General features: G+C 41.4%; 1 protein-coding gene across 2 annotated transcripts in view; it reads left to right on the top strand.

Moving 5' to 3' along the window:
• znf608 (zinc finger protein 608) overlaps positions 1-16,169 on the top strand; it is a 66,525-nt gene that overhangs the window by 42,769 nt on the left and 7,587 nt on the right. The window contains exons 3-7 of one of the 2 annotated variants that reach the window (XM_026186078.2): positions 1,891-1,978; positions 9,327-11,025; positions 12,709-13,186; positions 14,497-14,666; positions 15,989-16,136. In XM_026186078.2, the coding sequence (XP_026041863.2) occupies positions 1,891-1,978; positions 9,327-11,025; positions 12,709-13,186; positions 14,497-14,666; positions 15,989-16,136 (2,583 nt within the window). Of the gene's footprint in view, positions 1-1,890; positions 1,979-9,326; positions 11,767-12,708; positions 13,187-14,496; positions 14,667-15,988; positions 16,137-16,169 lie in introns of both variants that reach the window. The other variant, XM_026186077.2, reaches the window with a different exon arrangement.

Here is a 16,169-nt window from a genome sequence, read left to right as displayed (position 1 = left end):
GTATTGATCTTCCGTTGATGTGCTCACTTTTATTGCTTTGAATCCAACTGCATAGTGTGAACACAAGAAGATAGAAAGAAGATAAACGTGTTCATAGTCATCTGAATGTCAAGATGAGAAGACCGGTTTTTATGACTGCCTTATACTGCATGATCGAGATGATGGAGGCACACTACAGCTTTAGCAAAACAGCGAGCTTTTCATTGCAGCGTTGGATGTCTGCAACACTAAAAATGCTTGAAAAGTCATTTGGTGTAGTAGTCAGTCGAACAACCTCTGATAAAACCACTGAATTTGTCATTTGAAAGCTGCTTAAATTGGAGGATACAACCTGAGGAAATCTGACTTTTATTACCAACGAGTTAATGTGGTCGATAACACTAATCTGTTTCATTTTACACGTCAGACCTTCTCGTGTTTTTAAACGTTCCTGCATTCCTAAACATTCCTTTTCCAGTTTGGCATGAAAATGAGACAGGACCTGGCTGAACAAAGTAGAAAATACATTTGATCAAAGCCTTGTTGGAGTATTTAAAGTGGAAATTATGAGGGTTAAGTTCTTGACTAATGAAATCCGTCCAGTTCATTAAGTGGAGATTTTAACTGGAGATTTTAGGGCCTCCGCCTGATCACATCCACCTTCTTGGCTGCGTTTCCTGCCTCTCATTTATCTCTGAGAGTGTTCTGTGAAGGTGGCGGCTATCAGACATAATTGAAGAGCGGGGAGTCGTGTGTTGCAGTCAAGCCTCGTTTTAAAGCTGTAATGCGTCCAAAATTTGATTTGCCTGGCGTTGCTGCTGGCGCATCACAAAACGGAGGTTAATGGTTTTCAAATGTCAGTCTGGGAGCGAGAGAGAAGAGAGAGGCATTTATTTCAGATGGCTAAAGCGTCTTCAGATTAGAGTTTAAACCTTGAAGACTAAATATTTCTTCCATACAAAAACCTGACAGGAATGTAAGACTGTATTTTTCCTCCGAGGATGTTCCTGAGTAATATCAGACCGAGTGATTTCACAGGCTGTAGCAAAACAACGTGAAGCACTTTGAAAACAATTCTTAAAAGCCTGAACTCCGTCCTTCAGGTTGCCACGGCTTTTTATTTCCACACTATTAACTGCTGCTGTTCTCAGATGTCTGCTCATCGCAGCGATTTTTCTCTCCTCTAAAATGCGGTCTGCTCCATTTTATTGTTTCATCATTCATTACACGTTCGTCTTTAGATAAAAGCCAGAACAGAAAAATGAGAATTTCCGTGGCTCCACAGAGGGCCTGGAAAAGGGTGAAAAAAGGTGAACGCTTCTTTCAGACACAGTTGATATGCTGTAAAATCACTTCAGCAGATCTTTCAACACACCTGTGTCACTGTTTGATATGTCAAATATCTGTATAAAAATCACTTTTGAGATCTTATTTCCTCTAAATGTGTGCATGTGAGTGTGTATATTTCAGAACAGCGTTGTAGCTGAACACCCTTGTAAATTAAAGCCTTCATTCCAGTCACATCTGGGCTTGATCTGGACTCGTTTTGGCAAGTACAACTTAGTTACAGCACTTGTTGTGTGGGCCAACAGTAATGAGGCGAGCATAACGTAGTAATATGGGTTGTGACAATCGTGGTGTGTCACAACAGACCGAACATCTGGCACGTGTAAAGTGTAACTGTGGCTGAGTCGAGGCAACAAGTCTCTCCCTGAGCCAGTGCAGTCAATCAAAGCCAAATGTGGTCCAAAGAAAACTGCAGATGTGAGACACTTTTGGGCCAAACAATTATTTTTATCTAGGATGCTGAGTGGGGGGGGTTTGTGTTCTGAACTCTATGCCAAACTCTGATATATAGGCTTGTCAGTGAATCCAATGCTGACTGCCGTCCCTTTCCTCTGCGGCTGACAGGTGTGCTGGTGGTGAATGTGACGTGGAGGAAGAGAACCTACGTGGGAACTCTGTTAGACTGCACCAAACACGACTGGGCTCCTCCAAGGTAACATTTACTATTTACTTTCTTTTCTTGCCTCTATCCAGCACTGTAGACAGGCTTTTGGGGTCCAGGCCCAGCCGAAAAGGTCACTGTGCTCCTTCAGCAAAATTCTGCTGATCTACGTTATGGGGTGACTGTTGCTCAGGAGGTAGAGCAGGCTGGAAGGTTGGTGGTTTAATGCCTGGCTGCTCCACTCTGCATGCCAAAGCGCTTCTGGGCAAGATACTGAACACCAAGTTGCTCTCTGGGGTGCGAATGTGTGTGAATGTTAGATAGAACGCACATAAGTGTGGAAAAAAAGTGCTTGGGTGAATTAGGCCTGTTGCATAAAGTGCATTGAGTGCTCAATTACAGTAGAAAAGCAGTTGCTGCAGCTCAAGTTATTCAGTTAACAGCTTAGTGTTTTTGCAGCGACAGCGCTAACCAGCATGACTGAGGAGGACGCTGACTTTGGAGCAGATGGTCCTAGGCAAGAGATTTTGAGATGCACCCCTCTCATTGCTTCGGAGCTAAGAAGAGATTCGTCAGCTTGTGAGGCTAGCTCTGAAGCATCATATCACTTAACAATTGCAAAACAAATGGAAACATGTTGAGAATATTCTGCACTCACAGACACTAACTGTGTCTGTGAGAAAATGTATCTCCTGCTTTCTACACTTTGCAGTCTAAGAGAGATATTTTGCACTTTGTGTCTGTGGATACATTTCTGTATGAGCATACTGTGTGCGTTTGTTTGTGATATGCTTTCAAGTAGCTTATTTATCCATAACAACAGTAATGATAGTAGTCATGTGTATCTATTTGCTGTGTGTGGGAGTGTTTTAATGAAATAGCAAAGTGAGTTGATGTCCCCCTGTCAAAGTTCATATGCTCTGGTGCCGAGTCTTCCTCTAATATGTAAGACAAACTTTACTCACACTGAAACACACAAGACTAGTGGAGCTCAGACAAATCAAGTGGGAGGTTTGGTTGGAGCTGCTGACCGCTATAAATCATGTCAGGCCATTCTCCTTTCCAGGACTTATATCACATTAAATTTTATACTTCAGTTTGGTACTGGTCCCACGCCACAGTGCATTGTGTGGGTTGTTTGCAATGGCAATGAATTGATTTTTCCAGAGAAAAGTTTCAGTAGTCTAGGCCAAAAAAAGACAGACAGACAAAGAAAAAACTAATCAATGAAAAATGTGTTGGACCTTCTTTACTTTAAGTTTCTAAAAGATGGTTCCTTACTCAAGGATGGCATCTGTGGTGAAATAATTGTGTGGATGCTTTAAGCCCGTTCAAATTTTAAAATATTCTGCTATTTCTGCTAATTCCTGCTATGTCTTTTGGTACTTTTTAAAATATTAAGCTTAATTTGTCCCATTGAAATGAATGGGAAACTTCTGCAATTCTGCTAAAATTTGCTTGTTTCTGAAACTTAACTACTTCCTCATATTTTCACGTAGAACAACCATTCAAACTTTAAAATGTTCTCAAATTATTGGGCTATTCAGGTATGATTCAGCTTTTTCAAATCTTTTACCGTTTTACCTTTATGCCTCTTAAAGTTTTCAGTTGCAAAATTGTGATTTTTCACAAAATACATGCGTTGTTATGGTTGCTATGCACTTGGCTTCCAGTGTGCCACTGAAGGTTTTGCAGTCTTCTCTTCATGTCCGAACAACTTCTTGCTACTTGCTCAATCTTCACTCAACTTCCACAAATTATACATCAAAACGTAGGTATTTTTGATGGGTTTCCGAAAATGTCACTATCATTGTTGTGGGATTTATAGAATTTTGGCAAATCTCCTCAGACCAACACAAAGTCGCAAAACTCTCCATAGAAAGTCAATGGAGAGCTTGTTCAAAATCACCGCTTGATTTCTGTAATGAGGCATATTCGAATCGTCATATCTCCTTAACGAAGCAAAGTTAAGACATAAGGCTTGTCCCAGTATATCTTCAGACACTCCTGACGCTCACAATTCAAGAATTATTTTCTCACCTATTACCGTTCTGAAATGAGTTAAGACTTGTTTGAGGGTAGGAACTTCGTCCTTCGCTCAGATTTCTTCAGATTTCAAACTCTGGAAATGAACCACTTTTTTCTCTCGTCATATCTTTTTAATGGATTTCCACAGAGACCTGAAAATTTCCATGATTGTTCACCAAAGCCTGCTGTCTCTTACGGTGAAAGAATGATATTGATACTCCAAATAGATTTAGAGTTAGAAAGCGTTGTTTGAGGGCAAGTCAAGGCAGTTTTTGCTTTGCTCTACTCAGTTATGGTGCATTAGAAGTCAATTATCTTTAATAATTCATATTTTAATGATAAATTGTCAACACTTTAAGATTCCCCCATCTCTTCTGAACAAAACGGTGTAAGAATGACCGTTCTAGCCCCTACGGTTAGGAAATTATGGTCATTTATTTGAGGGGAGTCGTCATTATGAGAAATAGACTGCAAAAATCCTGTGTCTCTCTGTGCTGCGTGCACCTGTTTTGGCGGGGAAAAGTGCACAGGCTCTCTGATTGGTGGATTCAAATTCAGCAGCTCCAAGGCTGCTTGACTGAGCTAGAAACTTACTTCTGTGTGTGTGTGTGTGTGTGTGTGTGTGTGTGTGTGTGTGTGTGTGTGTGTGTGTGTGTGTGTGTGTGTGTGTGTGTGTGTGTGTGTGTGAGAGAGAGAGAGAGAGAGAGAGAGAGAGGAAGCCTTTTTATGGGATGATCTCATTGTAAGATTCAAATTCAATATATTTAGACTGGTTGACTGAATTGGATCTTGTGTGTGTCTCTCTCTGTGCATGTGTGTTTCCATATGTGTCCATATTTGTGATTGTGTGGCTGTTATATTTTTTTTTGCCAATTTTTTTCATTTAACAAGTATATTTGAGGGACCCTTAGCATGTTCAGCATTTTTTCAGCTGTCCATTTTGCTTTTCCAATTTTTCTGTTTAAGTTATTACTATTGTGCTAAATCATACTATTTCTGCTATTTTATAAGATTTGTGCTAAATATAGTATTTCTGTCAAATTATAGTATTTGTATTGATTTAAAATTACAATATTCATAGTTCATCACAGTGTCTCTGGTAAATCACAGTATTTCTGCTCTGTTGTACTATTTTTCTAAATCATAGTGTTTCTGTAATGCTTAAGTATTTTTGGCTAAATATATTCTTTCTGTTATCTTATACTATTTCTCCTAAATTCTTGTATTTTTGAGAAGTTATCATGTTTCTGGTAAGTTACAATATTTCTGCTAAGTTCTGCTATGCTATTGTATTTCTGCCAAGTATTATGTTTCCTCTAAGATATTGCAGTTCTGCTAAGTTATTCCATTTTAGCAAAGTTCCTTTGCTTCTGCAAAGTTTTTACAATTTCTGCAACTTTTCAGCTTTTTCAGCTAGTTTTTGCATACAGCTTCAGCTTTAAAGCATCCACACTGCATTTTCGCAGGAAATGCAAATCTTTCTAGTTTTCATTAACATTTCAAAACTAGAAGTCAGGTCTTTAGGTGGAAGCTCATTTTGATCTGTCTTTCACTTCCATTTAGACAAAAAAGAAAGGTATTATTAAAGATTAAATAGAGAGCCTTGCCTGCTAATGTGGTGCTTAATACAGTCACCAGGAGGTTTTTGCAGCAGTTTTTTTTCTCTGCGCTGAAGGTTATAGCAGTCGTTTAGTATGAATTTCGGTTTTCAAAACATCAATTTGGTTTGCTAAGCTGGGTTGTGAGCTTCGCAGTGTGTTTCTCTTATAAGCTCTCAGACATTTACTGTTGAAATCAGGCCCCAAGCAATTCATATTCCCACTGTAAACACACTTAAGGGCATACTGCTGCCTGGTTTATTTCCCTGTTTGATCCACCGCGTTTTGTTTCATCATTTTATTGTTATTGGCTTTTATTTGCTGCTGATTGTTTATTTGATTAACTGGAAAGAGCACCTATTTCTTCAAAGTGCTTTAATGTTGCTAAAATGATAAAAAGGCTCAATTGGCTTTGGGGCTGTCAGCTGTTGTGATGAGCTTTAACAAAAACGCTCTCCACTCTACATCTCAACTGTTTCATAAACGATGAGTGGTTTTTGTAATTGTTGAGTGGAAAATGTGACAGTCCCTCCTCGCTCCGATGAAACCTCTCAATTATCAACCCTGTATGTAAACGATTGTTGTCATGGCAATTACTGCTTAATCTCAGAAAACGGGCACCAAATTCATTCGGGTTCTCATCAGTGTGGACGTCTGTCAATGGTGACCAAATCTGGGTTTTGTTATATAATTCAATGGAATAAAACCCTTCCTCTTCTATGATTGATTCATCCATTTTTGAGTGAAAACGCAGCTGAAAGATTTAACTAAAATTGGATGAAATATCAAAAATAAGTTTCAGATTATTAAAAAGTTGAGTGGTCGGAAAGCATCATCACTCAGTTGATTAAAAAACACGTTTTAAATAGAAGAGATATCCTTGAAATGTCAAAGGAAAATACATAAAATTTCAGTTGCATGTTCCGGCTGCTTCTGTGACATTCAGGGACACACTGATGGAGAAAAAAGCAATTACAAACATCACAGAAAATGTGAGATATCATCGTTTTAAAATCACAGAGGGAGACGAGAAAGTCTAGTCTCAACGTGCTCTGTAGTCCGTTCCATTAATAAGGTGATTAATACCCAAAACTCTTTTTCCAAGGTCAGAATTTATTCACTGGGTATTTAACACAAATCAGTCCTGTGATAACGTGTCATAATTAATGCATTAGAAGGCCAGCTCCGATGCAAGGTTCAGAGTCCGGCGTCTAAAGCCATGCTTTACACTGCGGATAAACATAAAGTGAGGCATTTTTCTCATCACAGCAGACAGGTTTTTGATATGAATAACAATATCCGAGTGTGGAAAAGCATCTCCAGTGTTAAGATGCTAGGCACCGAGGTAAACAGCATCAAAAGACTTCAAAGTAGAAGGGACGGCAAGTGAATACAAAATGTCTCCATATCAAATACAGAGATAACTGTGGATTGTACAGGATTTTTTTATGTTATCAAAAGAGGAACAGGCTTTGTACAGAAAAAAGTCGATTTTTATGCCTGACGACTGGGTAAATTGGTTCAGATGAGCCTTGAATGGTAATATGTTATCTCATGGGGTCTCTGTCTGATTCTGGAGTTCAGTTTGGGTAATGATATGAACAAGCTGTTCTTGGTATAAAAAATGAAAACCTTTCAGGAACAAAAGCATGGACATGAAAAAGAGAATCTTGTTTTCAGCTCAGGATTTAAGGAAGATGTCATGACCTCAACAATAAATAATGGAATATATATTCTACAAACACAACAACACTAGGGCTGTCCTGAATAGCATTCAGTTCATAGTTTACAGCAACAGTCACCTCAAGTCAGTGTTGTAGGGTAAAGACCCTACAGTATTAGATGGAAAACACCAACAATCAGAGGACAACCCCTCTTCATCCTCATTAGTAAGCACAGTACGAGAGAGACAAAAGTAAGAAACCTTCTGTTGTGTCTCATTATTTTACATGTTATTGGAGCCAAAATCACAGCACAGCCGTCATCTTTAAGCAATTTCTTTTCTCACTTTCGAAGCATATTTCCTTGTGTGGAAGAGTAAAATCAAAGCAAACTGTTTGGAAGTACAATGTTGAAAGAGTTTCTTACTAACTTAACTAACCCAAATTGCACTTTCCACAGTTACTTTTTAAGTTGCTCATTCTCCTATTTCTGTTTTTCTATTATTCAGAACTTAAAGAGTTACCTTCTGGATAACCTTCCCTCTCTAACTCACACAAAGGCTGCTTTCGCAGAGCAGAATGAGTTTAATTATTTTTATGTATTTTGTGGCATCAGTGTGGGTTGTTTTTGGAAGTGCACAACTGTCCTCTCACATGTCTTATCTGTGATTTTTTTGTTGTACTTAACATGCCCAGGATTACTCCAGTCAAATGATTTGAACTTTGGGACAAGTCAACCAGAAGTCCTTTTATCAGTCTTTCACATGACTGTCAAAAATTTTGTCCCACTCTTTTTTACATCGTGGCTTCAGTTAATTGAGGTCTTAAAGTTCAGAGCATTGCAGACTTGTCACAGTCTGGACTTTGAGTTGACCAATATAACACCTTGATTAACAGAGACCTGTAGAAGTAGCTCTTGTCTTTTGGCAGTATTACATTGTCTGATCTTGTCATGTTTCGGCTGTGTGCAGGCAAGAGAAGGACCCAAACGCAAAACTCACCACGCAGGAATAAAACTCAAAAAGCTGCTTTATTGCAGAATGGCACAAAAATATAACAAAACTAAACTGGGGCATGGATAAACTGACACACAGGCCACGAGGGAGACTACGACACTAACAAAGAGAAACACAGGGCTCAAATACACAGAGGGATAACGAGGGAACAAGACACAGAAGGAGAGCACAGCTGGGAGTAATCAGGCTGGACGAGACAAGGGAAGCAAAACTAGAAACACTGACATGAGACACGGACCTCCAAAGTAAAACAGGAAACACACTGACTGAACTCTAGACATGTAAACTTAACAGCAACTGGGGAGACAGAACATACAGTAGGAACCTGAAACATGGTACAAAAACGTCACAGTAGACACAACATGGAACACAGGGAAGCCATATTACAAAGCCAAAGAACTAAACCTATGATAACCATAACTGAGACCTAGGGAAACAAGAAACAGTACAACAAAGGACTCAAAACAAACCATAAAATAAAAACACAAGATCTCTTCAAAATAAAATAGGAAACATAATGAGACGCAGACATGACAACCAGAACTTGACAACGTAAGACACAGACATGAAACACATGAAGAGCAGGGGAGACTTAACATGGGTTGGAAACACAAGGGGGAACTAATAAGCAAATGAACATAGGAGACCTAATGAGCTTAAACATACTATAAACATCAAAATGAACTAAAACTCAAAACACTGGGTCATAAGACCCAGGATCGTGACAGATCTTAGGGTGAATTTGCTGGAACATCCTTCTTTGGGACTTTCCCAGGAATGTTTTTCCATTTGTGAACAATCTTTCTTATGGTAGAATGATGGGCCTCAAATTGTTTGGGAATGGCCTTTTAACCGTTTCCAGATTTATGGGCAATAACTGTTCGTTCTCAAAGCTCTAAGATCAGCTGTAGAAGTCTTTTCTCGATTGAATTGTGTTATTACCCACCTCAAAACTGTCAGAAACTCTGCTTTTGTAGAGTTAGTCACACTTAAAGATGATCAGTTAATCAAGGGCTTTTGATTAATTGATTAGTATGACTGTTATTTGATCAAAGGGAATTTACTTAGTTCATTGTTTTTTTCCTCCTCTGTCTAGGTTTTGTGAATCACCCTCCAGTGACCCTGAGTTACCAGGTGGTCGTGGCCGGGGAAAGCGTATGCGAATTGCCATGGCCGATCGACCCTGTGTAGAGCCGACCCCTGCTGCCAAAGTCCGTGGTCTGTCTCAGCACAGGAGCCGCGGAGGTGGTGTGGCCGGAACAGCTGCACCTATCCACAGCAAAGGAAGAAGAGGCAGTCTTAACCTCATCAACAGCAACTGCCGAGCACCTCCTTCTTTCTTCACTGTGGAGGAAGTGAAACCAGCCTCTCTCTCATCTGGGAAGCGAAAGAACAAGCCACCATCTGACTTGGATCTCAGCCTGGTGTCCTCAGATGACGTTAAAAATAGCAATGGGAAGAGGATTCGTGCAAAATCCCGAAGCGCCCCGTCCACACCACAGGGTAAATCTGACCCATCGTTTATGGATCCAGGAGGAGGCTGTGCTTCATCACCACCACCACCCATCCTCATTGACTGCCCCCACCCAAACTGCACTAAGCGCTATAAGCACATCAATGGCCTGCGCTACCACCAGACGCATGCACACCTGGAGGTTGAGGAGCAGCGGAAGCCTGAACTGGAACCCATGAAGGATGGGGAGAGCGAAGAACGGCTATCAGACTGCGAGGACAGCATCAGCAACATGACATATGACCTCTCAGAGACAAACAACAGCACTAATACCAACAGCTCCTCAAAGAAAAATGCTCCTCTGTATAAGGTGACCACAGTGGGGTCACCTAAAAACAGACGACTTCTTCTCAGTACCGACCACAGCCCCACAGCCAACTCCAAAACCAGAAGAACCTCACTGCTAAAAGATGGTCTAATTGATGACCTTAGCAATCTGCCAATCATATCTAACATGACTGTGGTTCTGGAGAACTGCATGGTCCCAGACAGGAACTCCTCAGTCGAGATGCCCAAACTGGAAGCTGAAGGTTTGATCGAGAAAAAGGGAAATGCCTGTGATAAGGGCAAGAAGGCCAACGGGAAGGTAGAGAAGCTGTCCAAGTCAAGGACCAACCGGCCAATTGCTCCAGCCCCTGCTCCCCCTAAACTTATCGCCATACCCAACACAACATATCCATCCAGCACAGCAGATGCTGTTAACTCACAGCAGCCATCTCCTATGGCAGCTGTAGGCCTCACTAGTAAAAATCTTCCTTTGAAACCCATCAAGCCAAAGTTAAGCATTGTTGTAGAGCCAAGCCTGGTCAAAGCTACGCTGGTCACCTGCAAGGAGACCAGGAAAAAAGAAAAGCGGAGACTTAAAGACAAACATAACAAAGATGCAGTGAGAACACCTAATGGAGACAGCAGTGGAATAAAAATGGATGATGGTGTTGGGTCTAAAATTGGGGTGAAAGAGAATTCTGGAAGCCTTCTAAAGGAACACCTCAGCAAGCAGGATGTAATGAATGGACTCAGTGAGAGCCAAGAGAGCAGGATGGCCAGTATTCGTGCTGAGGCCGACAAGGTCTACACCTTTACTGACAATGCCCCCAGTCCCTCTATTGGTAGCTCATCACGCCTTGATGCAAGTGGTAGTTGCCTGGGTACAGCAGACAGCAGCAGCAAGAATAACAGTCCCGCCTACTCTGACATCTCAGATGCTGCAGATGATGGGGGATCTTCCGAATGTCGGTCAGATGGAATCAGATCCAAGTCTGGCTCCTCAACTTCTTCCGAGGTGAGCTCCAACAGCAACCATAGTAACTCTGGTAAAACTCCACCCACAGCATGCACCCCGTCATCAAAAGACCCTCAGTCCCCGTACTACCATAGTTATGAGCCCTACTACCTGTCAGGATACATGCAGTCAGATAGGCAGAACAGCAGCAACATGACTTTCCACAAAAGCTCAGCCCACGACTGCAAGGGGAAAGACAGAAAAGAAGAAATGAAAGAGGAGGATAAAAACTCCTCCCACGAGTTCTCTGATTCCAAGAAAGGTGACGGACCACCTCAGTCTCAGCTACAGCTGGCTATGAGTCAGACCCAGACAGCTTTGGCCCAGTCCCTATATTATGGCCAGTATTCAAGGGGACTGTACATGGACCAAAAACTGTTATTATCTTCCAAATGCTGTGACCAGACATCCAGTGCCAAGCAGAGGGCACAGACTGTGAGAGACAGTGAGGAAGTTAAACATATGGTTGGGTGTTCAGCTGGTGGACCCATGCTAGGTAAAGGTCCAGACGGTGCTAAAGGTTGCTGTCCCAAACCTGTCCTGTCCTATGTAGAGATGAGTGAGAGGGGAGAAAGGGGACAGAGCCTGGGCATAAAGTCAGTGCACAGTGGCATGGTGGACCAGCACCAGGTCTCAATGAAAGACTGTGATGACATCAAGTCACCCTCCTCTTCCTCTTCTTCATCACTCCACAACCCAAACAGTCAGACAGATCTGGACTCAAATGTTTCCTTTTCCAGTGTAAGTTTCTCCCTGTGTCTATAACCTGCCGCCGCCGCTGATGGTGTTGTTGGTGTGCTTTAATGACTGCTGTTGAGTGTCACAAAGAGATTAATCACACAGTGTGTACAGCTAAACCAATAGGTGCTAATAAAAAAAGACCATGTGGCTTCTGTGGTGGTGTAGCTCTACTTTAACAGGCTACTTCGTTCAAAATTGTTTGATTTGATGGAGGCAAACGATTTTGATGTTTAGAGAGAGAATTACCACCTTAGCTGTAAAGAAGCTAAACAAAACCCCTTTCTAACCCGTAAGCTTGTACAGATTTGTAACCCATGTCTTCTCACAATGCGATTAATCGCTGACTCTAGCCATGCTGATGTAAAAAAGAAAAAACAAACAAAGGCTGTACAAATTGAGCGAAAGCTGCGTTGGGGAGGGTAGGTTCTTTTTTTTCTTGGCCTAAATTCTGCACTTGATCATGTGTGAGGCGTGTCTTGATTCGTGTCATTGAGAGGGACGCCACAGTCTTCACATCCCACTTCTGAATGGCCGCCTGCTGTTGAAACGTCGTCATCCTTCATCAACATCACACCCAGAGCCAGTGATAGATGGTCTGTCTATGGCTCTGTTCACTCAGTGTTTCCTCTATAGTCATTCAGCAGCGGTGGGCCGCCGCAACAAGAAATTTTCCACCCCTGTTAAAAAGAAAATGTGCAATGAAAGTCATAAATTTGCTTTGCTTTTCCTCCAAAAATCCCAAGAGACAAAGAGATAACATTTAGACTTAATCCAAAAAAAGGCATTTAGTTTTAGCCCTTCGACTACCCGTGTAAACACAAACTGGGACAGACGTGGACTGGAGTTGAACCAACCCCAAAATGACTCCCACCCACCACTGTTAACAAAGAATTATAGGGGAAACACTGCAAGTAGCACCAACACTTGTCCCCATCGATCTAGCCCTCAGACGGCCCCACCTGGGCTCACCGCCTCGCTCACAGCAAATACTCAGAGCTACAGAGTCAGCATGGGGAGGAGGCTGAGGAGGGCGAATCAGACAGTGGAAAAGAATGGGGAGCTACCATGGAGCCTGCCGGAGCCAAGATGACTTCAGGAGGAGGAGGTGGAGGAGAAAGAGGAGGAGTTGTGGGTGCAGATGCTAAAAAAGCCAGGGTCCATGCACCGCACGATCTCCCGCCTGCCATCGACACGGAGGATTCAGACAGGCTGGAAGGGCTGGATGATCAGGGCCAGGAGCCAATGGGAGGGCTGTCTGAGGAGTCACAAAGTGCCCGGGCGGCAGTTTCTCCTCCAATGACCCCTCAGCAGCCCTACATTCAGTACCAGCACTCCTCCTATCAACCCTACCTGGCAATGTGCGAGAGCAGTGGGGGCTCCTACAGAGGGGTATCCCCAACCCTGGTCCACAATTACCCAGGTAAGACTGAGTGAAGGTCGGAGTTAATGTTAAGGGCGTAGTTCAACATTTTGGTAAATATGTTATAAGAGCTCAGAAGACAAAGGTGGAACAATGCAAAAATTAATCTAGGGAACTGTTAGCTACTTACCTCTGTTTCCACCATTTAGTCTCGGCTCAGCTAAGTAGTTTAGCTAAAGTTCTTGTTTACACTTATACTTGCGTATTCACATTAAAATACAGTAGAGTGCTACATCTGAAACATTCAGTTTGAAGTTTAAGCTGAAGCAATAACAAGAATTGATGTGCTAGTTGAAACTGAATCACTGAAAGGCTTTTAAATGAGTGAAGATGCATAGTTACATAGTATTAGCCATCATATGAGTTTTACCTGCTGTCATTCAGCAAATAAAATACCCTTCACTGATTACAGAGGCTGGTGTTTATCTGGCATGTCGCATCAGGTTTGTGCTTTTTAACATCCTAAGATACCAGGAAGATGAGCTGACTATAAAACAGTCAAGCATTTCTTCTTTGTTCCCCTCACACAAAAAGAAGTGGGTTGTTCACTTGCCTGTGCAGTCTGAAGTGCGTACACTTGCACACATCACATACGTTATGCAGTGCTCCGCTGCACATAGTCTAATCTCCCAACACTTTGTGAATACTGAGAATATCAGTGAACATAACTGAGCAATATATAAATTTGCTTCTCTGGTGAGTCACTCATTCTTCATTCACAGCTGATGACAGCTCAGCCTCAGCAGGATGGCTGGGGGTCCTTTGTCTGAAAGGATATTGTCACACAATGCTGCCCCCTATACTGGAGTATGAAAGGCAACTGCAACAGCAGGCCTTTATTTATGAAACTGAATTCCAATTCACAACATAATCTCTCATATATATTGCGTCTGTTCATTCTCCTTGTTCATATACAGCAAAAGATGAGTTTGCTTAACATGCAAAACTATATTAAGAAATTTTCTTGATTATTTTTGGCTTAGTTAATTCTTTAAAGCCTGAACCATGAAATAACTGTCAGAAAATTCAAAGGTTTTGAGTATTTGGTGGCAAATTATAAATATATCAATTTGCATATATGAGTTTTAGTAGTGTCACATAGCTACGTTGTGTATTTCTTAAAAATGTAAAGTGCAATTCATTTAGATTTATAATAAAGTTTAATAAGTGCAAGTATAAATATCATATATATCATGTTAAGTATTGCAAATGAATGTACTGGTTTGGAGTTGGTAATATAATTTGTATTTTTTATAGATATGTAAAGTTACTGTGTGCCTGTTTCTTTGTTTCTGTGTTTGTCGTCATAGGTTTTCATTATCCTCTGTACGGTAAGACAGCAGGCAGGGAAGAATCGGAGGTGACACCACCCGGCAGAGGAGGAGCGGTGAGCAGCAAGCAGAGCAGCGACTCATCCTCATCCTCAGCCATGGAGCTGCTGCAGCAGCAGAGCCATCAGTATCACGGAAAATCACCTGCTGTGAGAGGCTTTACTGCCACATCCACACTGCAGCTCACAGCGACACACTTCTGATGTTTGTTTTCCTTCACACGACACAGATCTGATATCTTCCTCAGACAGGAAAAACACCTCAGGGAAAGATAAAGATGGGGGTAAAAATGGTAGCCTGCTTTGATTCCACTCTGCATTTAAAGCAGTCACTCATGAAGACCATCACATAACATCAGCGTGGCATAAACATGCCTTATAAACCCCTAAATAGGAAACTATTGTGACGACCTCAACACATACATGTGCAAAGAAGGTTTTAGGATTATTTTTATAATCAGGTTATTGTTTTGTTTTTCCTTTGCAGACAAAGCAACAGAGAGAGAGAGGAAAAATATACTAAAAGCCCTGCATGTGGGTGTCCCGCAAATGATTTGGTTCGTAAAGACTGGACTTATATTAATAAAGTTCAGCCTGGAAACCACAAAGTAAAGCCGGCAAAATGTTGACTGTATAAGTTAACTGTCTGATGGATTATATTTCTATTCCATTAAATGAGTGTTTAGATGTGCCCTAGACAGTTTTAGCCTTTGTGAAGTTTAACAGTTAAAGAAAAATAAAATCATTTGAATATTAGCACACTTAGAAGTCTCATTTTTTAACAAGTTTAAGGCGCATATATTAAAGCTTAAAGAACCAAAAATGTTTTACAGTAGCCTGCAGGTAACAGGAGAAAAGCAGGAATCAAGTTGCTTCTAACACAATGTACGCAACAAAACATGCACAACTTTTGACTTTACTTTTCGACTTCAGACTGACACTAAAACCTATAGATGCTCCTCCTACATCATGGTTTGTGGTCCACAGGCTCTTCCAGGATTGGTAAGGGTATTTTGGCTAGTCTGTAAGTGGTGGCTGCTTATCTCATATATAACATCTCCCAACCTGAACTTGGATTTTACTCATTAGCTTCTTATTATAGGCCTGAATATGTGTGTATTTAAACACTATCACCATGCAAACTTGTTAACAAAGGCATGACTGTTTCAGGATGTCTTGTCTTACATGGGTCACTTCAGAAGGCAGAAACAAACCTTTTGCTGTTTGCTGAAAAAATCCTAGAGATACAATTTTGCATTTTTTTCTTAAGCTTGGCAAAATTAGCCAAGATAATTCTTGATTTGATTTTGTCAATATAAAATAACTTCTCTTGGCATGATGTGAATGTAATAGATCAAAATAGTGATCACATCTAAAATCTTATGGAGACAGAAAAGTGAAAGGCACAGTGTAAGCGTGTGTGTGTATGTCTGTATGTGTATGTGCGTGCGTGTGTGTGTGTGTGTTTGTAGCCTGGTGAGAAGGGATCCCCTGAGGGAGAGAGAGAGACGGAGAGAGAGAGGAACCATGTGTCATTCGCCCGACACCTCCACACACACCATCACACACACCTGGGTATGAGCTACAATCTGATGTCAGGACAGTACGACATCTACCAAGGTATGAATCTGCAAAACAAACGCAGACAGTGTT

The sequence above is a fragment of the Astatotilapia calliptera genome, chromosome 12 (assembly GCF_964374335.1).
Source record: "Astatotilapia calliptera chromosome 12, fAstCal68.1, whole genome shotgun sequence".
In the NCBI taxonomy this organism is placed as follows: Eukaryota; Metazoa; Chordata; class Actinopteri; order Cichliformes; family Cichlidae; genus Astatotilapia; species Astatotilapia calliptera.
Note: the sequence above shows the minus strand (reverse complement) of the source record. Positions and strands in the feature narration are given on the sequence as shown.